A 23,770-nucleotide genomic window follows, 5' to 3' on the forward strand; every position below is an offset into this window, starting at 1 on the left:
TAAGATTAAATGAATATTGAGTAGTTACCATGGAAGCGGTGTATAAAGTTGCTTCTTCTGGAAAAAGTGTAATTTTTGGGAATGTTATTGAATAGAATGCAGCTTCCTCAATTTATGTTACTAGCAGAAATAAAAAATATAACATCTAATTTTAATAGACATTCAAAAACATTGTTGGTATTCTATCTATAAGTAAGAAAAATTTATGATTAAAATAACTGGCATTCATTTAAAGATTGAATGATTTCCCTCTGATAATTGTAAGCTCTTTAGTGTGAGAGATAAAAAAAACTATTGGACAACTGACAGAAAGTTTTTACATTGTCAACATTTTTCCTGAATTTCAAGTAAAATCAAGATTTTTTTTCTGTTTATGCAATAGCTAGAGATTTTAACCTCTTTGTTTATTTCATGCGAGCGAAAGAGTATTTTTGATATGTGAAATGTACAAGACTACATGATACAGGAAATCATTTCCATACACATTGAATCCCAAGCCTCAAGGAGTTTCAAAACGGAGATAAAAGATAAACATGAGATATCATAATTATAATTGAATTGATTGCTATAAGGGGCACAGTGTCTCAGTGAGAGTATTACAATTATATTTTATAATACAGTGTTTCCGCTTACTTTGAAAATCAAGGTCATTATGAGCCTTTCAAGTAAACTTTTAAGAGTCGGAAAGAATTTTTGAGGTTCATAATATACATGTATTCTGGTTTTGCTTTCAGATATTATTCTAGCTATGCTTTCTTACATCAATATAATTGTACTTGTTTTGTTTACCCTTGCTACCGACTCCGCCATTTGGATTTCTTGGAGTACACGTCATTCAAGACGCAACCTTTTTGAAAAATGTTAGAAAGTTTTGCAAAACCATTCATTAACTATTTGAGCCTTTTCATTGCCATCTTTAACACTTTTGACAAAGCCTAACTGAAATAAATAAGCCAATGTCAGATTTGATTTTTCTTGGGCCTCTTGTATGACTCATTATCAAGACAAAGGGCTCAAAGCAATTGTGACTAGTCGAGAGAGGATGATTCCTTCTCCGTGGCACCTGATCCTATTTCTGATATTTTCATAGGACCGTGATTGCTTTGCTCTCAATTTGTTTTGTTTAAACGGGCTTTTGAGCATATTATATTGATAAGAATAATATAGGAGTTTAATTTTGATTATTGCTAAGTTTCTTATTGCAACATTATGCTGATAGGTCCATGTGGGTTTTTCTCTGCGGGGAACCCCCCCCCCCCCCTCTAATTCAAGATCCAGCCAAGTGTTGCATCTGACATCAAAGGATTTCTCCGCTTTTCAACTGGAGCGACCTTCACAGAGGTCAAGAAGATTGAACTCAAGAAAAATATAATAGTTATCACTTGAAAAAAAAAAACAACAACAGATAATGACCCTATATATTTTCAGCTTTTATTTGCACTATATGCAAGTTTCCAGATACTCTTTACGAGCCAAGGATTTTTTTCTTTTTCTTTTTTTTTTTTCTTTTTTTTGCCATGAACCATTTATGACATTTATGCAGAATGTTTTATCATTCTAGAAAATTAATATTTATAGATAGCAAAGTTTCAAACAGACCAGTCCAGAGTTGAAGAAGTTTAAAATAATAGTTGGTTAAGTAGATCTTGAAAACTATAGTGTAAATTTTAGCATTTTTAACTTTATAGTACTGTGGTGTCCATTATACTTTCTTCAATGAGACAAAAGATTTGTAAATTATTTTCCAAATTCATACAATGATTGCTATTTGAAAAATTTTGATTTCTATAATAGTCATCGTATTCACTCACTGGATTTTCAGAATACCTAGGAATCCTGAGTCCTTTCCATTTTATCGAAGGTCTGGGGATTTAAATTAAATATAATTCCTGTATTCTATAATTTCCTATCATATTGACAGACTGAGTTTCTTTGAGAGACGAGGTGTTCTCCTCTCTTCCCAATAAATGCAGACCCAGGCCTTCTCTCACTACCGCCAGCAGATCTTGCGTCAGATCTATGTGGTAATATTTTTGTCTCGATGTCCTAAGAAATCCGTATGGCTTCATCAAAGGCATCACAGAGAGACTTGGGGAACTTTCTATTAGCCTCTGCTAGTAAGTAAATTGTTTAAAAGGGCTGATTCAGATACGAAATAAAAGTTTGAGAATGTTAAACACTGAACCAGTACACATTAAAAAAGAAGATACTATGTAGAATGCATAGAAAATATTATCTCTAAAACTCTCTCTCCAAAGAGTACTTGATGAAAAAGTACCTTTTTGTGATGTAAACATACTCTTAGTATCAGTTCAATGTGATGCCACAGTAAATATTCTGATTATAACTTACTACAAGATAACAGAGAATTCAAAGTTCTGGAACCGTATCAAACCAAAATTAGAAAACAAAAATTTTAGTTTAGGGACAGCTAGGGCTTAGAAAGGGTTTCAAAGTTTGTGAGATCTTATTTGCGTTAAGAAACTACAGATATCAGTATGTCATTACGTACTGTAAATACGAGGGTTGTTCGATAAATTCGTAGACGATCGCCATATATTTAGATTGCGTAATAGTACCCTTTCAGTATTCTATCAATGAAATCTTAAGGAAAACTGTAATCAATATTTACAATATGAATGAAATGATTGAAATAAAAAACCAAATAAAATATCATTTAATTCTATGTTATGACTCATTGCGTCGCAGTAGGTAACATGCACTACTTTAAAATTTAAATACTCAAATTGATAGGCAATAGATTTTTTATTAGGGCGCTAAATATATCGCCAATCAGGTATTATCTTAAATTACGAAACGATGTCATATTTTCAAATTTGAAGTCGTTCGGACACTTGGTTATACAGAAACAGGTGATTCTAAAAGCCATATCAAAATGACTAAACAGAATATTAACAATACAACGTCGGGAACAACGGGCTTCTATCAAAATCTGTTTCTACCTAGGGAAGACACTACAAGAACCTATCCAAATGATGGAGATGGCTGGGGACGCCTTTCATGTTTCCCTGGCTGTAGATTACAAGTGACATTAATGATTTAGGGAAGGAAGAGAATCCGTAGAAGATGATGAAAGACATCAGGAAATTGGCGCTACCGTATTGGCGTCATAAGCGACGCAGTAAATGATGAAAGCATAACAATAAAAGACTTATAGTCAGTAAATTGCTCAATTTTAACTGTTCAATTGATTTTTACAAGAAAACATCAGCATGGAAAGAGTATGCGCTGTTAAAACTAGAGATAAAAGCAGGTGTCACCTGTACTCCGTATACGAAAAAAAGGTTAAAACATCAGGAATGTATTTACCTAGATGTGTACTTTGAAAAGAGCAAAAAATAATTGACATCAACCTAGACGTTATTGAAAGTGATTTTACTGTGCCGCTTATCGATGCTATACTTCATAAATTTGTTTGGCGTTTATATATTTGGTGATGTATTTCTTTTAATTTTGCAATTTTTATGCATTTTTTCTTACCTAATACAATAACATAAAAAATAAATATCTGTACACAAAGATGGAAAAATAGTGAAACTTGTCTACGAATTTATCAAACAAATCTCGTAAGTTTTCTCAGTAACACTCAAAAAAAAAAAGAGATTTTACATGGATTTCAGCACCATAAAAATAAAAGCGAGTAATTTTATTACGCTAGTGGTGCTTCTCACGAAACTACACAATAAATAATTCCACGCGTATATTTAGGAATCTACAGTATACTGATGGTGGGTAAGCTATATTCTTGTTGCCATAATTACACTATGAATATGTATGTCACAAAGAAAGTCATTGGCTCATAAAATTGACGTGCTAATTATTTACATTATTTAAATTTATTTGTCATTTTATCATAATAATAATCAATGTGCAATACCTTTTAAAAGTATTTTTACATTTTTTTTTGTTTAACTTATTTATAATCATTTTTATTTGACCTTCCTGGATAACATGTAAATTCTGTTGTTATCAACATTATTTGTAGACAGAATATTGTGGTTTACAACCTCACAAACATAAGATTTTGAGTAATAATTGATTTTCTTTATTTAAAGATTAGTAATTGGAAACAACCTTGGAAGATGCATATCTGGAAAAAAGATACTTTATGTAACTTTTATAAGGAGAATATCAATGCCTTCCTAAAGAAACTTTTTAAAAACTTTTTTTGTTACAGAATCTGTAAATATTATCGAAGTTGAGCTTATTTTTCAGCACAATATTAACTGCACGATCATGAATAATTATTACGTGAGGCCTACTGTTAGCAAACATTTTATTCTTGCATATATTTTTATCATTAAAAATTACTTTAGAACAAACTGGAACAAAAACCAAAAACATAAAAATGGTGAAGATAATGAACAGTGAGATTGTTTATAAATACTATCTCACAAAAATAAAGTGTATGAAAGCTGTTGATTGGTTGATAGTTCGTACGGCATATTTTCATTGGATAATTTGAGTCATGTGACAGGGGATGGGAGGTTATATAAGCAAGCGCGTACTACGTTACGACAGATTTCAGCTAGTTGTACGGCGGCAACATTTAAAAAGATAAAGAAGAAAGGAAAGACGGTGAGATACTTATAATGTAAATTACACGTAATTAGCCTAGTTAGAAATCTCCTACCACACTGGACGACCTAAAGTTGTGTTTCTGAAGAATCAGCTACCGGTATGTTTTCTTATGTTGTTATATGAGTATTGCCTATATTGTTATGATAATGAGATGCTGTACGTACAATAAATGATAAGTATGACTGATCATCATCTTAAGTATTATTCCACCAAGTATCTACAGAGAGAGGAGCCTGGTCTATTTTACGTGAGAACAAATTAAATTTGTGCATCCTGGTAAATAGATGATTTATTTAGATGATGAAGCAATGACCTGTATACATGCTGAGGATTCAGAAATACTAGCCACCCCTTTGGTAGCTTACAATATCATTACTGACGTAATTATAAGATCTTAATTCCATTTCTAATCATTGCTGTAGAATATATATAGATAAGGTTGATAAACTCAGCACGTAAATTTACTGGACAATCTCAAGTTTGTCTGAGCCTGAAATTCCCATTTGTAATGCTATAACATAGACTGATAAATGGTGATGATTTTTTTCTTCTTTGTTTTTATTGTAAGTTAAAACTATTTGGTTATTTGATATTGTTTTGGTAATAAACAAATATTTAGATTATTAGATTACCACCAGCATTCGGTAATTTATTGCTCTATGTCTTTGCTTCGTTTGTAGTCGTAAACTTTCATACAATTTCACCAGCTTCAAATAAAATGCTTAACTTATTTCAAATAAAATTTAGTTTGTTTGTTTGTTTATTGTTTTAACGTCCGCCTCGAGAAATTTTAACTCGTATGGAGACGCCACCACTTGCCGGTGGAGAGCTACAAATTTTGACCTATACTCGGCACTCAGGGTCATTGAGCAGTGAGGGATCTTTTTCGTGCCAACACCTACTGCGACACGGGACCTCGGTTTATACGGTCTCATCCGAAGGACCGGCCTCCATGTCCCACAGTGGGATTCGAACCCGCGACGTAAGGATCAACTCCTTACTCCGCGACTCTAGAGCGAACGCTCTAACCACTGCGCCACGCAGGCGACTAAAATTTAGTATATAGCAAGTACAGACAAAAAGGGATAAAAATTTTAAACTTTTTGGCCCTGGTCCCACTTTGGCCTGAGGGGTAAGGCCATAAAAATCATAAAAAGCCAATCTTAAAAACTCTTCTTTACTCTTGGACATCAAGCAGTCAAACTGTTTACATGATTACAATAAGCATTAAACTCTCTATCAAAATTATAAAAATCATGCCTCTCAGGGTAAGGGGTTCTGATGCTAGGACGGGGCTCTACTGGGCATAGAGTGAAAATGCGTATTTTTTAAATCTTTAAGAAACCTACCCCGTGTATATTTTGCAGACAATGTAAGAAGATGCTTATGATGAGCAAGGCTGCTTCTCCCTAAATTGTGAAATCTATGGCCTCTGGGTCAGGATTTCTTGTACATGTGCTAAGTTGGGGCTCTATTGATCATAAAGTAAAAAAGGCAGAAATTCTTTTTAAACCTGCGTAAGTCCGGTAACTTCATTAGGTGCATCGTTATGATGAGCAAAGGTATCCCTACTCTATTTGTAAACCTGAAAACTCCTTTGTCAAGGGTTCTAATTTTGTGGGGAAGTCAAAGGAAATCTTCTCTGTTCCTGTAATAAGCAAGGGCGCCTTTATCAAAATGGCACAATTCATCGCCCAAGGAACGGAGGATCTTTTACCAGGACAGACTCTATTGATCAAATAGTAAAAATTCTCGACTTGTACATTCCGATAATGCATTGCGGCGGATATTGGGGTCAAGTGAGGTCAGGGGTAAAGCGTCATTAGAGACTGTTTACACGTAAATGTATATCAAAATCGGTAAAAACGACTTTTGTGTCGCCTACGGTTGCAACCATCATCGGGCCTATGGGGCAACTTGCATATTTTTCACATTTCCAGAAGACCCAGATTATTTTCAGAGGTGGACAAACGCTTGCAAACGTGGGGTGGTGTTCCAAAGTGGAAAGAGAATGAAATGGACGCCGTCTGAATATCAAAAACTTTGTAGCTGTCATTTTGAGACCGGCCAATGTCCAGATCCCAAATCTAGAAAACCGGGAAACAAGAACAAGATTCCTACACTATTTTCACACAAGGCAAGAACGTGTAACGTACATGTATATATTTACGTATAGAACCAAGATGTTAAATATATGTGTATTGTTTTATATATCCCCGAGGAACCTATTTCGGTGGTAATAAGTATTCAATTTACAAAATTTCCCAAACGAGTACAATTGAATAGGGAATTAATGCAGTTTTGCTATAAAGGTTCCTATAATTTATCCAAATATTGCCAAAATTTTAATAAAATACTAACGAATAGATATTTTTTCTCCAAATGTTTGACATTCTGTTTTGGGCACGTTCAAACAGATGAGGTACCTAAATCAGTGGCATGATGCTTTTCAAAGGTTTCTACCTTCATAAGTTCAGCACCAAACAAACAAAAGATTTAGAATAATAATTATTATTTTCGAATAATAAAAATCACCAGCTTAAAAGGAGATGTCACCAAATTAGGTACCCAACTGATTTAGGACCCTCCACGATACATGTAAAATCAAGGAACATAAACATTATATAGAACTATGCATGATTTATAAACTTTATCTAGCACTTCTATACACTGTATACAAAATTATAGTCACATGCATTTAAAGAATAACCCATGAAAACTGTATTATATGTATTTTTTATAAAGCCATAGCCAATGGCATAGGTGGTGCTACAGTTCTCATATTAATTAAAAACTGAATAAATCATTAGTGTTTCTGAACTGATACACTGCATGGTTTTTTATTGATCAGTGCAGCTCACCGTGATGCAATTATTCTTAAAACCTTTAAAATAATTAAATATTTAAATCTAAGTTTGTTTTATTTTATTAATTCTTTTTTTTTTCTATATTAGGAAATGCCCAAGAGAAGGCCCCCAAATAGACATATTAGATCACACGATAAGCTAGTATCAGCAACTGCATCTTCCTTTTCTGAAAGTACAGGTATAATCAGTTTTGTATATTCAGCAATAAGAGTGAGTTAAAAGATACTTATTATCACATTTTCAGATCACTTATTATTTAAGGAGCCAACGATAAAAGATACTACATATACTCCAGGGAATTAGAAATTAAATGCTTTGCATATTTTCAGTTTCGGTCAACACTGCATCAGAGACAGCTATTAATCAGCATGAATCTGTCCAAGAGTCATCTACCACTGTTAAAGTATATACTTTTTTCTAATCTTAAAATTTATATTTTTGAAATAACAGCTAGACTACATTTAAATAGAATATGCACAGAAATGACAGAATATATTAATTTGTATCATTTTGTTTACTACTGTAACCATAAATATTTTTGAGTTATTTTCTAGGTAGCATGTAGGATTAATAACTGACTCTATTAATTTAACAGGCACCAGAGATAAATGGCCATGATTATTTAGGAACACTTTCTGACAAGCAGAGTTTCCAGCATTTTGGTGATTTAACTTCAAATGACCCAGATTTCTGTGATTTTTTCAAGTCTGTTCAAAGAGACTCAAAAATTTACCAAGAAATGTGTTCAAAAAATTAGATCTTCAATATGGAAGTCATACAGCAAAATAAGCAGTTATTTAACTTTTACACGGGCTTGGATCTTGATGTTTTCAACTCATTATTTACATATCTACAACCAAAAGCTTCATCTATGCAGTACTTCCATGGTGAAAGAACAACATTTGTCCAACCATTTAATCTGGATGGCTACGGTGTGAAGAGAAAGCCTGGTGTCACTAGACAACTCAGTCTGCGAGAGGAATTCTTCAGTGTATTGTATCGTTTACAAACAGGACACTTACTTGAAGAATACAGTCTTCGTTTTGGTGTGAGCTCCAGTCAGTTCTCCAGAAATTTCACAACCTGGATCAACCTCTTATCTGTGGAACTGGAACTTTTATGTAAAAATGCAGAGCCAGAAGAAGATGTTGGACTTGCAAGTTGCTTCAAACCATTTTCAAACTTGAGAGTAATTTTGGACTGTACAGAACTGTTCAGTGAAACACCTTCCAGTGTGGAGTATTATAAACAGACTCACAGCAATTATAAACACCACTCCACAATAAAATTTCTAGTTGGAATCCATCCTTCAGGGGCTGTTACGTATATCTCAAAAGCTTACCCTGGGAAGTCATCAGACAAACAGATCACACAAGAAAGCCTGGACCTTCTGGACTCTCTTATACCAGGACAAAAAGTCATGGTGGACAGGGGCTTTACGATCGAAGAGGATCTACCTTGTGGTGTTAAATTAGTAATTCCTACTTTCAAGGGTGCAAGCAGACAACAATTTACTGCAAATGAACTATCAAAGTCGAAGGTAATCTCCAGAGCACGGGTTCATGTAGAACGATGTATGCGTAGGATAAAGTATTTCAACATCCTAAGACAAGAACTTAACCTATCGCAAGTAGATGTTTATGAGCAAATATTCAAAACCTGTGCCTACCTTGTGAATTTTCAGAATCCCTATTTGAAGTCAGATGAATAAGGGTATATATGGTGTATCTGAACTAAAAATAAAACTGATATGAAATTGAGTGTAGAAATACATGATATATGTAATGCATTAAAATTTCTATGATTTTCAACTCAGATAACCTCATGTTTCTATAATTAAGATCTCTATAATTTTTGTGGAGTTAGTAAATAAATCGGTTATTGTTTTAATTTTTTTTATATCTTTGAAACACAATTTAAATTGTGTAATTTACAGAAAAGTGCTATCCTATATATATATATATATATATATATATATATATATATATATATATATATATATATATATATATGGTATTCACTCGTGCTTCGCACCTCATGGAAATATCAAACTATCCTGTCCCACTCAGGAAATAAATTCCATATCCAACTACAAAACATTGAATATCCTCTCTGTATTTCCAAATTGAGTAAAGCATTTTTTGTTAATTAACATCATTTTGTCACAACTTGTTTTATTAATGATAAAATAACAACTGTCATTGTCACATACAAAAAGATAGAATTGAAAATTTCTGCTAAATATACACACCATCAAGTTCTAATTGTGTGGCATATTGTTTTAATTTCAATTATATATTAATTTTATGAAAATGAATGAATTACATGTACATTTTTGTTTTGTATTTATTCAAATTATCAAATACATATTATTAAAAACTTGTTTTAAATCATTAACAATGAGACTGCCTCATTCCATGTACTAATATATGCTTGAAGTTGGATTCACTATAATTAAGAAATATGAAGAAATTTGGACTTCTTCACTTATATATAAATAATTGTAGAACCATAACACCTATTTTTTGGAATTAATGAGGTTTGATGAGATTTTCATAATTCAGAACTTCAGGAACCAAGAAAATTTCAGTTTGGACCCCTTAATTATGATTGATTTTCAAGGAGCCTGTGAATTAACGTCTGACCTTTAAAATATTATGTCACAATTTCTTACACAAGTGGGACAATACCAGAGACAATCTAGATCTTCATACTCAGTTGGATCATAGTACACACATGACCAATGATACCATTTTCTACATCCACAATTACACTCACATAAAATGCTTGTATCCTTTTCCTCCCCTAAAGATCTTAAACATTGCCCACATTTGACATACAAGTCTGAGACAGCAGCTGACTCTGACTCATTCGGACAAGCATTCAATTTGATAAGGTATGGGCCTAGAAATTTCTCAAAAAAGAGAGAAATATTTTCAAATACACTATTCCAGTGCATTTGGTCAAATTCAATGACTTCATGTATATATTCAACAGGTGACCATACAATGAAGTGGGTTTTCTGGATATTAGTCACACCCATCTGTACCTGAACTTGAGTGTAATACTTATGGTTTCTGTTAAGAGTAATCTTTTCACCCACTCTTTTCAGAAAGAGAGTTTTGTCAAAGTCATGTTTGGGATTACTTGCTGCCAATGTAAACGGACATTTAATTTCGATAAGAGATATAATCCTGATTCTCTCACTTTTGTGTTTACATGACACTTTTTCATGTCTTCCTCAAATTTTCGCAGTGCTTCTGGTTCAAATTTGTTGCCATACTCAGTAGCTTTGTTTCCTTTGAATGATTTTCCCAACAGTGTTTTGAGTAGGCTGCTGACATTTGGAGTTTTTCCAGCTTTTAGACTTACCATGGCAGTTTTCACATTGTGAGCATTTGAGGCTGTAATGATACCTTTTCTGTAGTCATGCCACAAAACATTTTTTGCCTGACCTTTAGTGCTTTCTTCAATGGCACAGATTTCCTCTGGCGTTCGCTTTACAAGTTCAGTTAAATTTTTCAAGCTATCTGTATTTTTACTCAAGTGTAGGGCCGTACCAGGTAGTGATGGTTGTTCCGGTAAATTATCCATTTCAGTGGCTATTTCCTCTCTTGATGGAACCATGGGATCACTGAATTCTGTCACAATGTACATATCTGGAAGAGACTGAACTGAGTGTTCTTTGTAAAAAAAAACTGTCTTCTGGGGGTCTAAATTTAGAGGGTTGGTATAACTTGTTAATTGGAGCATTTGGTTTACACTCTCTTAAAGAAGAAAACAATTGTAGGTAATCTTGGAAATGTACTTTCGTGTCATTGGGATGTCGAGGATCATGCTCAAAAGCTCTTATTTTCTTCTTTCTAGGTGCCTTGTTGAATTTCTTCTTGTGAATCACAAAGTCATGAAATGGTTTTGGTTTGGATGATGATCCTGAAAAGGCAGAATAATCAAGTTAAAAAACTCACATACTTTATCCAGGAGTGCTTATATACTGTAAATCTCAAATAAGTGATCACTACTTATAAATGCATGCGTTTCTATTACATATCTTTTTAAGTTTATGATAAAATAGATATAAACTCATTTAAAAAACATGAACCAGCATGCTTTTCATGTGTTGTTGAGTACAAATATCTATATGTTGATAATTTTCTCACAACATACATATTTAATCAGGCCCATATTTAAAGTGTACTTACCTTTGCTATTTCACATAAATATTCAAATCATACAATGGATTTGATACCTTTCACAATATTGAAATTGAGCAAATAAACAGCAGCAGTATGATGTCAAAACAAATAAATCAAAGAATTGACAAAACACTGATACCATTATATTGCATGCTATCAGACCTGCTGATTGCTTCAAATGGCACAGCCATGATGTTTTCAAACAAGTTGTCTGGTTATTTCAGCACAGCTGAAAAAACTAACTGTTGGTTAACATTTAAAATGAAAAAGAAAATAATGAATTAAAACATATCAACAAAAATTAACAATAATGGTCCAGGTAATCTATGTTATTTATTTACCCCTTGGATTAATCCAGTATGCCAATTTTTCTGTTGTTGCTGGGCCATCAGGTAATTCTTGAAACCCATGGGATATGAACTCAGATACTCCAAACAGCATTCCAGCTGTGTGACTGCAAGCTGCCGCAGCACTGAAAATGCATTCATTAATATAAGTTATGTAACAGGAAAGGAGAAAAATGTGACTTTTTTTTTTTACCTGACCAGCATTAAAATCTCGACCCCCTGAATCTCCAGTCAGGTGCTCTACCAACTGAGCTTTCTGGCAACTGGATACACACACAAATATATACATATATATATATATATATAGAGGGAGAGAGAGAGAGAGAAAGAGAGAGAGAGAGAGATAAATAGACAGTTCTTTAATATTCTTGAAATTTTAAGATATAATACAATGTATCTAGATATTTACCGAGGATATCTAAAAAGGTATTTCAATGATTTAAACCTATTTCAATATATATATTATATAAGTTTATTTAAGGAATGTTTTTAAGTTTTGTGTGAGTTACTGGTGTGTAAATCACACAGACTTGTCACGTAAGCATAAATGCTTATCAAAAATATGTCTCCATGCAAGTCTGTGTCCTTATATTTAAATTTTACAAATTTAAAAGCACCAATAATATACTCAATATTTGAATTTCTTGCTGCCCTATATCGTTACATTTTTATTAACGTCTCTGTAGCCTCATTGTGACGTCAATTTAGTGCGAGTTTCACCGTGTATATTTCTACGCGTGAGTTTACACAAAATGACTTTCAAATCAGTTTCACAGTTGGCTAAGTAGAAAAACACAGCAAATGTATATATATATATATATATATATATATATATATATATATATATATATATATATATATATATATATATATATATATATATATATATATATATATATATATATATAAATTAACTTTCAATTCTCTAGACCATGCATCTTACCCTCCAACACAGAGACAGTATGCACCGACTGGATCTCCACTCATTTTGTCTAGCACGACACTTGTTTCATAAACCTTACCAGTTGTCCACGAGGCATTAGACTTGCACCTTAACAAACACACACTGCTTTGTTCTTTCAAAGAATTGTACTCAAAGGAATGGATATTTCCGGAGGCCCACAAGTCATAGCTTCTGGAAGTTTTATATCTCAACAACAAGGTGTCTGTGAACTTTTCATGAAGGCATGCATCCTCTGTTTGTTCAATGTCACCCTGTTCACTGAGTATTAAATACTTTTTAACTTTTTCTATTGTAACAGAGGGTATTTGTCTAATATCTTTAGTCCATCCAGACTTGGCATTATTTATTATGCTAACAATATCAAAACTTGCATCATTTCCTTGTATGGGAATTTTTAAAATACTGCATAGTTTTAATCTTTTTGATTCAACTGAGAGGGATTTAATATTAACACCATTCTCCCTTAAAATCTTATTGAGTTCTTTAATTTTTAGTTCCTTCACATCATTGTATATTTTCAATGATTCCAATTTTACTGTTGTTACAGTACATGTATTTGTTGATGACATATTGATGAAATCTATCACAGCAAGTTAAGTTGATTGCAGAAATCTGGAAAAAATATATTTACACACGGAATTAAAATTTTTGAAAGATGTAGTCTCATAACTGAAATGGTGCGTGGAAAAAATTTTCCTAACTCTCAGAATCGAGTGTGATGATGCCCACAAGGGCTTGCACAGTATATGAAGAAGAAGTAGTTATGAAAATTTGTTTGCAGTTGCAGTTATGAGTCTACATCTTTCAACAAAATTATGATTCAATGCTTATATATTTACCTTTTTAAAAACTCTCTGCCTTGTCTACAAATGTGATTTGTATTTCAAAATCCCTGTATTATCCTTTGGGTAAGTTACCAAGAAAGGAAGAGCCAGTGCAACAGCTACTTCCTACTTCGGTTGAACTGTTCAATGTGAGTGTAAGTTTTGATTTTTACTTTTGACATTACACTTGCATGGCTTCAATATTAATACGAAGCATTACAATCTTTTGACTTCGCTGTCCATGCTATGGTGTATTGCATGCCGAAACTTTCCAAATACTTAAGAAGCAAAATACTTGTGGAATGTGTAAAAATACATGTTTAAACATCATGCATGTTACTTTACATAACATTGAGGAGTCGAACAAATATAGACTAAATGAAATAATCACCAGACTTAAAACAATGTGTATTTCTAAATTTGTGTGAGGGGTGGGGGCACTAGAGCAGTGCTTAGGCCTATGTTTCATAATTATATTTAATCATTTTAGTTACACCCCTCTCCACCTCTATTCGATGTTCCAAATTTTTATACGTGTACAGTATCAGAGTATATGGTATAGTATCATAAATATTCACAGTATATAACTAATACATGTCCCTATCAAAAGAACTTGTAAATAACATTCATATTCATCCCGAATTGAAATTTCATATCATATAATTGGCTTTTACCCCCTTGTTTAAAAGAAAAAAAGAACATTGAGCAAATTCGAAACGGGACATAATTCTGTATTTCCTGCCTTAAACCTTAATTATTGAATCTCTCCTTCCTAAAATAAGTGAATTCTGTAATAATCAATGTGGCTAAATTATATATTAACATTTTTTATGTCTCACGAGGCTTATTATCGGGGATAACGTACCTTCCATCTTACACTCTAACACTGTTTACACTGCAGCGCCATTATTGTTTTACCCCTGACCTCAGATTGACCTTTTGACGCGCGCGCCTAGTACAAGTGGTGAATGCACCAATTTTTTTTAAAATCCTTCCTGCTCTTGGGTATCTGGCAAACTAAGTGCATTGTTATGATGAGCAATATCCCTCTATACCTAAATTGTGAAATTTATGGCCCTTAGTGGGTTTGGGGTGTTGGGGCGGTGTTTCATTGATCACATAGTGAAAATGTATTAATTTAGAACAGTAGGCCATATTAGGGGGCAAATCTTTGACAAAAAGAAAAAAAAATAAACATTTCAGGAGTAATATGGCCACACGAAATCATATTACATGTATATGCAAACGTGTAGGTTTATTTTTTCAAATCATGGATACTAGAGTTACGGATGGGCTCAAATTGAGTATCAAATGTTATATGATGAATGAAAAGAGGAATAATTCTAAAAAAAATCTTTTCTCCCGAACAGCAGTGTCATTTTAGTCATATTGAAGCATGTCTATGGTGTGTGGATCAAAGCTCATTTATCATAATCCGCTTGGGCTCAGACTGAGTCAAGTTGTACACTCAGGGATGGAGAAAGTTTTCATAAATCAAGACCATCGTGACTCAGGTGAGCGTTGTGACCCATAAGCTTCTTGTTTTGAAAAGTTTCTTTTCTGCTCCTGGGTATCTATAGCATGCTAATGAACTACAAATTTGTAATTAGGAAAAAGTTTTTTTTTATAACAGATTTGTGAAATTCATGATCTTTTGATTAGGGACTCCGATTATAGGTCAGGCTTCTTTCGATCCTTTTTAAGAATTTTTACCCTACCTTGAAAGATGGCTTTCCCCTTTGATTATTCACATAAGATAATTTATCTGTGGAACTTATGTGTGTAATAGGTCATTCATATGAGAATTTTAAAGGTTTAAATCATTACATAAGTATATACTTTTTGACGGTCAGATAGACTTGTAAACGATATAAATTTTTGTACCATAAATATTATTAAGGCTGAGTTCTATATAGTTATTTGCAGAAACACCATTTTATTGATACGATTGGTGCTAGTGACAAATTGCAGTTTAAGCAACACTGGCAAACATGGGCAAAAAAGATGTACCTTCAGGAGTTGTTGCAGATTACCACACTAACCACTTTCTTGATCCCCAGTTGCGCTATTTCTATTGTTTTTGAGCAATAAATATACCTCTAACAAATTTATTTTGCTAAATTTGATAATCATTATGTGGATCCTTAACAGGGTTTCATTATACTCATGTTACCGTTAAGGCCTATGGGCCTCTTGTTGCTATAATTTCATCATAAGGAAGTTATAACTAAACTTGATTATCATTCTTTTTCTGACAATTTCCAATATATATTTACTTTTTGGTGATCCCCACTGGGAGCCTCTCTCCAATATGAAAAGCATTGCTACTTTCGTTTTAAATAATTTCACATTTTTCTTTCGATGTGAATTACTAGAATAAAAGAAAACATTTACTTCAAGAGAAATTCAGAATATGCTAGTGAAACATAATATTCACAATTTCAAAAGGATATATCAATAAAGTTTGTGCTTTAAAAAGGGATTTAATTGAATTTTCCCTCGGGTTACCCAAAATGCATAACAGATATATGGAGGAATCCCATAGCAACCAGGTGATTTTAAAAGCAAAACAACAGTGGATCTCTTGTTTGCACGAGGTAATAGAAACATAAACATTTTTATTAACTTTTGAGTCTACATTAACAAAGAAAGATTCACAGTGTTCATCCGTAATGTAGTCATTTAAAGGTAGAATACTACACCAACATTATATTTTAGTTAATGAATCTTTAAAGACCTAATTATTTTACCTTACGGTTACCTGTGGAAAGGGGGGTACATGTACATGTAGTACTGGTGTTATTTACCTGGAGAGCCCCAATACTCAAGATGTCCAAAATCTACTGTCTTGCCACTTAGCCAACATTCTGAAAAAATACAGGTAAATCTGTGTTGGCTAAGTGGGAATGGGTTGCAAATAGAGAACAAAAAAAAATATATTTACAGGTAGGCTATGGTCTGTTTTTAAATATCAAAGAAATGAGCTGAATAAATATTTTATAATGTGTTTCTGATCTTGTAAATAAAAAAATCAAATTATTTTATAAAACTAATTATTGATTCTATAAGAATAATGTACGGTTTGATCCTGATATTAAATGAAGTATAGAATAACAAGAATTATTAATTTTTCGAGGTTCCAACTTAAAAACAGCAAATATGCTACAAAATTCATTAATGATTTTTTTTTCCATCAAGCAAATATATGAAATGTCAATGTGCAATTTCAACAAAAGATACTGTCAATTTCAAACAAAAACAATAAATTAAACATTCACACTTGTCATAAAATACTCTCTCTTTTTTGCATTTGATATGGTAAAAGTAATGAACATATATACACTGTATAATACAAAGACCACTTAGGATAAATTACAAGGACATGATAGAAGCCTACACAATTGAATTATCAATGGTCTTGATGTTTCTCTCCAAATATTAAGAATGAGAGAGATAATTATCTAAGTTAAATAATAAACTTTATATTATGTGTAAAGGAACAAATAGCAGATGAATATCTGTATTCTAAAATATCATTTTTTTTCAGAATGCCGGAAAAAAGTATCTTCCTGAAAATATTGTAGTAGACCTTTTTTTTATCAGAATTATTGTAAACCGCTGAATTCAATGTAATACGCGCGTGTAATTTAATTGTGCAGTTACATTTATCGTACATGAACAAGTCTGTCCTTGGACCTTGCTAATTGTCTTCATATATATTGTACATAGAACCTCATGTACTATTAAGTGGTCTCAGAGAATAAATTGAATATTAACTTGAACTTTTTAAGGACCCTTTATACACCAATTAAAAATGTTTCTTAGGCTCTGAGAAAATTATATCATATAAAAATATAAAAATAGAGTTTATCTATTTAATTTTCAACATAGGGTACCTGCCATTTATCCCCATAAAAAATATTTAAAGACAATGATCATTAACACAAAGCATTCAATGTTAAAATATTTTTAATAACAACTGATAACTTTATTATAGAATATTTATAACTGTTTTGCTGTATACAATTTTTATCTTTATAATCACATGTTCATGTTATTAATTTCATAAATAATTTATTATTTTCATCAATATGTAAGTTTGAAAATAAAAAAAATACATACATACACACACACACACACACACCCTCACACACACACACACACATATACGTGTATGACGTGCCGACTGAACACCTTAACTTCCCACATGCAAATGGACACTTTTTATAAAATAGAGTTAGAAGGCAGAAATGTTAATTTTTTAACTAAAAATAACAACTAAACATTATATCAGACCTGATATGTATCAAAAAAGGTTTATTTCATTCCTTGATTTTTCACTTACCAAGTGAACACTAAACTGATACACAACCAATTGAACACTTTCATTTACACACTATCAACTGAACACTTCTAAGGCACACAGTCAACTGAGCACGTCTGACACACACTGTCATCTAAACACGTATAATACACACAGTCAACTAAGCACATTTAGCACACACACAGTCAACTTATCACCACTGATACACACGATCAACTGGACACGTCTGACAGACACTGTCATCTAAACACATATAATGCACGCCGTTAACTAAGCACGTTCAACACATACAGCCAAGTATTCACTTCTTAAATACTTGTACATGGTTAACTGTGCACCTCCAACACACTGTCAAACACACAATCAAATAACCACATCTGATACACACAGTCAACTAATTAAAAGCATCTTAAACATACAATGAACAATACCATCTCCAGAAAAAACAACCTAGCAAGATAGAAATATTAAGTCGACCTGCCTCGTTAACATAGTCAGGTATACATGTAAATGTTCTTCATGGACAAGATTTTTTTTTTAAAATGAAAAAACAATTTAACAAGATAGAAATATTAAGTCGATTTGACTCGTTAACATAGTCAGGTATACATGTAAATATTCTTTATGGACAAGATTTAAAGAGGCTGGGGGTTGTGGCCATTTTTAGACTATATTGATCTCCTTTAGAAGAAGAGCTCCATATGAAGATATAGAAAATGATCAAATTTTAAAACTAAAATTTTTGAAATTTTTCTTTGCCAAATGATAGTTAACAGCTTAAGATATCATATCTAAAAAATTAAGTTAAATCTGGTGGTTAATTTGTGGTTAATTTGTTGACCCCCCAGCCTCCTTAACGCATCCCGGAATTCATGCATGATCACCGATGAACCGAATCGTACAAACAAGTGTCCACTCGTGTTTTGGTTTCTCATGGTGAGAACACTTACAGCGGAAAACGTTTAATCTTGACAATTGAAGCACAATAATATCAATAGAAATGAATCTTTTTTGGAATTTACTTTGGAAAAGTCCATTAATTCATCTTATTCTGAATTTTAGCACAGCCAAGAATTGTAAATAAACATATTTTGAAATATTGTAAATATATAGATATATTAGGAAAGGTTCTACTTTCCCATTTTTCCGTTTGTCCACCTTTCATTCACCGTGCGTTCAACGTCCGCTCACCATGAGCTCATCATGCGCTCAATGTTCACAGTTTTGCGTTCAGCGTTCACCAATCGCTCGCGTTAACCGATTTACAAAGCATTGTTTTGAACATATTTTATTGAGTACATCAAACGGATTGGAAGCAAGTTCTTATAACTTACTATTTTCTCTCCTTATGTATTACATTATGTCATGCAAATTAAAGAAAAATAATACAATTGATACAAGTGAAAAAGCAATTGAATAACATATCAACTAGATAATCTACATGTTTCGTCAATAAATTTATGATCAGCAGGAAATATACTATTATTCATCTGCATGCAAAAAAGAAATGTTACACATATTCATGTTTTCCACATGAACATAATGGACTATTAATAATTTCGTTTATATGGATCATACTCTAGTAAACACTCTACTGTAATATTGTAGCTTAGTATGAATGATATTGGTATATCGCTTACCGAAAGAAAAGTACGATGGTGGTTTTTTCATTTTTTGTTATCAAGTTTTTTTCTTCAAAATGTATTTATTGAGATGGCTTTTCTGACCTCTATTTTTAATAAATCCCATTGATTTGCAGAATCAGGTACGACGGAATTTCTAAATAATTCTAATCTACATCTCGGAACTATATAATCTTGTTTGCCACGGGTATTGTATATGGATACATGATCACGCTTTTTGGAAATACTATTGTGCAAATATTCAGGCACTCTCCCCTGTGAATTTTGAATATAGTAATCATTTTTGCAATATATCGCCTGATCTTTTAAGCTTCCCAACCAGTTTCAGAATAAAGTGCTTCTCTAGACACAAAAATAGGAAGTCCTGTTACAATTCTAGCGGCGGTAAGTTGTACTTTTTCAAGCTTTTCAGAATATTGTTTAGAGCAGCCATCCCAAACTACTCAAGCATATTCAAGCATAAGTCTGATAAATTAAAAATACAATTTTGATAAGTTTTTCCTACAAATTTTTTGAACTTCACTTTTTTTAAAGGCCAAGTTTTTATTTACACTGCAAACAACACCAATAAACATAATACTAGTGTCAGACCTAATATGTATATAAAAGGTTATTTTATTCCTTGATTTTTCACATACCAAGTATACACTTAACTGATACACAACCAATTGAACACTTTCGTTTATAAACTATCACCTGAACACCTATAAAGCACATAGTCAACTGAACACGTCTGACACACACTGTCATCTAAACATGTATAATACACACTCAACTTAGCACATTTAGCACACACACAGTCAACTAATCACTATTGATACACACGATTAACTGAGCACGTCTGACACACACTGTCGTCTAAACACGTATAATACACACAGTCAACTAAACACATTTAGCACACACACAGTCAACTTATCACCGCTGATACACACGATCAACTGAGCACGTCTGACACACACTGCCATCTAAACACATTTAATTGATATATTAGGAAACGTTCTGCTTTCCCGTTTTTCCGTTAGCCCACCTTTCGTTCACCGTGTGTTCAACGTCTGCTTACCATGAGAGCATCATGCGCTCAATGTTCACAGTTTTGCGTTCAGCTTTCAACATCGTTAACTGTTCACAAAACATTGTTTTGAACATATTTTATTGAACATCAAAAGGATTGGAAACAGGTTCTTAGAACTGAATAGTTCCTCTAATGTACTAATACATGTATTACAATACAGTACTGGTATGTCGTGCAAATTAGGAAAAATAATACAATTGATATATTAAGTGAAAAGCGATTAAGGTCTGACGACACGTTCCTCAAATATCTAAATTGTTTCTCTTTGTACTGTTTCAAAATCTATTGACAATTGCCATTCTCTTGTGAATTCTAAACTATTTTGAAAAGGTTTTTAAAAATAAGTAGATCAAAAATTGTGATTTTGGCAAACTCAAGCTATTTCTTATAGGATTATATAAGTAATAGCTTTTCAAAAAGCTTGCCTGACTAATCAATCAATATCTATGGAACGTATAAGCAAGAGAGGTGCTAAACGTTTCCGTAATCAAGGAGCGACATAGATACTTTATTACACAAGATGTATGTGTACAATTGACTTTCTCAAATGTCATAACCAAATACTATACATTAACGAATATCGAAGACATGCCACTATTTGGTCATTTATTAGTTAGCCAACGGGCTGACTAGTTATGTTCGGATGAAACTGCAAGTGAGCTAGCGTAGACTGGAATTCTGGGAAAAATAGTCTGTTTTCCGTCGTTCTCGACGACGAAGTAAATTATGAACAGTTTTAACAGGGGAAGTTGTCTTGAAGTGTTTGAGACGAAAATGTTTCAATGCTGCTCTAGGACTCAAAGTAAATGGCCTGTACACTTTATAGCTAGAGCAAAACATGATACTAATACTCCCCCCCCCCCCCTCCCGGACACAACTCACGCAATGATGGTCTACATACATCTATCATAAATGAGTTTAAAAGACATCTTCATGTACAGTTTTAAAATTTAGTTTTTCTTTTCCATCAATTTTAGGACCTTTCTCGTTTCTTCCATAATAACGTGCTTTTTAATGAAATGAAAACCAGTACTGATCATGATGTCTTCTTCATTTTGCCGATTCTTTACTTAGAACCTTACGGGAGTGAAGCCCATTCCTCTATGAGTACAAACCTAACCTTGTAACGTACATTATTAATAAATGTAATAATGAAAGAAATGATGGAAAACAGACTGAATCAAGAAGAGATGACTTTACTAGGTGGAGGGAGTTTGTTTATGATTGGACTAGTCCATTTAATGGATCACTGGGAAACAAAATAGTAACATCCACTGCTTTAGTGTTGCCTGCCCATATACAATGTGTTCTTTTAAAAAATGAGATAAAATTTGCAGTTAATAAAAAATATCTGAAACTTAAGAATCAGGTTAAAAGAACAAACTTTATTTATTTCCATAGAGGTTATCAAACCCATTCAATAGAAAAAAAAGCGCCAAGATAATTTACTTCTGACATTTGGCGCGAAATGATTGCTCACCCTTTTCGTAGAAACAAATGGACTGATCCAGTAGTTTAGAAATGCAGACAAAATGTTACACGGACATGTCCGTAGAGATAATCGCAAAGAATAAACATGTGCATAAAAAAAAACTGGAGGAATTAAACACATCATTATTTTGCATCAGTAATATGATTCTTTCTTTTGCAATCTGTATTTGTTTAAATGCAGGTAACAAATTCCGATGCAAATCAGCTTGCACAAAATCTAGTTAATTAAGAATGATTGCTTAGTTTCGGACCATGGAAAACTAATTAATCCTAATACTGCCTGACGCACGTGGCATCAGGCAATAAGAAACACAAACTGCTGGTATCTTGCAGAAATGCCTGGTAAGGTACCTCAATTTTTTTGTGAGGAAACTTGTTTAAGTAGCAATACTTCAATGACATATTCTTGGGGAAAATTATATATTTTTGAGGAACGTGTCGACTAACCTTAAATAACATATCAAGTAAGAGAATCTACATGTTTCTTCAATAAATTTACGAACAGCAGCAAATATACTGTTATTTATCTGTAAAGGCAAATCAACATCACCACATAATAATAGACTTATATCAATAGTGTCCAATTCAAGCATGAACAAGCGATTGAAAAGATTAATTCTTGCATTAGAATATTTTTTACATTGTAAACCACAGATGGGCCATCCTTTTTAAAAAAGAGGAATAAAATTCATCAGCTAATTTCCAAAAAGACAGAAAAACCTTTTCTGACAAAGACTTACTAAATAACATAGTACGTGGATTAACAACAGTAAAAAAGAGTAAATTTTAACATTTTATGACTAGTACAATCAGGATTAATAGCTTTGTTTACGGAAAGTATTGATATATTATCTAATACTTCTTGTTCATCAATGATAATATTGCATAATGCACCACATACATGTTTGGCAGTGTTTCATTAGAATCATCAATAGAGGAAATATATGAAAAAAATGAATTTAATGCTTCAATCTTATTAAAGTCTGAATAAGCCACTTGCCTTAAACCTCGGTCAGTAAATATTTGTACTGGTGATATTTAGTAAGATAATTTCATATTAAATGAGTCTTTCATCAACTTCCAATACAAATTATTGTTATATTACTTGAATCTTCAAAGTAGGTTTCTATATTGTCATAATAATTTGATATTGCATGCTTTTTCATATTGTTAACTAAATTTCGGTCCTTTCTATATGTGGACCAATCGGAATCTTTTTTTAGTTTTTAGTGCTTTATTACTAAGACGATTTCTAATTCTTATTGCTTCACGTAACACTGAATCAAACCATGGCTTGTCACGAAGAAGGAACGGTGATAGTTTGTTCATGTGAACATTCATGAACACAGGAAAGGAATTTCAATGTAAAAATTTCAGCTGCAAAGTCTATAGATTCAGCTTCGTTGGTGCATTTAATCCAATAACAATTTTCGAGAG

General features: G+C 32.6%; 2 protein-coding genes across 2 annotated transcripts in view; one reads left to right on the plus strand and one right to left on the minus strand.

Annotated features, from left to right (window-relative positions):
* Positions 1 to 878: 878 nt before the first annotated feature.
* Positions 879 to 23,770, minus strand: part of LOC133186382 (uncharacterized) — a 224,008-nt gene continuing 201,116 nt past the window's right edge. The window contains exon 7 of the mRNA XM_061321638.1: positions 879 to 900. The gene's annotated coding sequence lies outside the window, so the exon portion shown is untranslated. The remainder of the gene's footprint in view (positions 901 to 23,770) is intronic.
* Positions 8,236 to 9,180, plus strand: LOC133186276 (uncharacterized). Its single transcript, XM_061321498.1, has one exon. It carries the CDS (start codon positions 8,236 to 8,238, stop codon positions 9,178 to 9,180), a length of 945 nt encoding a protein of 314 aa, XP_061177482.1.

This window comes from Saccostrea echinata, unplaced genomic scaffold, assembly GCF_033153115.1.
Source record: "Saccostrea echinata isolate AGI-Se365-2 ecotype Australia unplaced genomic scaffold, CSIRO_AGI_Sech_v1 ptg000013l, whole genome shotgun sequence".
In the NCBI taxonomy this organism is placed as follows: domain Eukaryota; kingdom Metazoa; phylum Mollusca; class Bivalvia; order Ostreida; family Ostreidae; genus Saccostrea; species Saccostrea echinata.

Coding starts and splice junctions, on each gene's coding strand:
- LOC133186276 (XM_061321498.1), top strand. CDS start 8,236: ATGGAAGTCATACAGCAAAATAAGCAGTTATTTAACTTTTACACGGGC.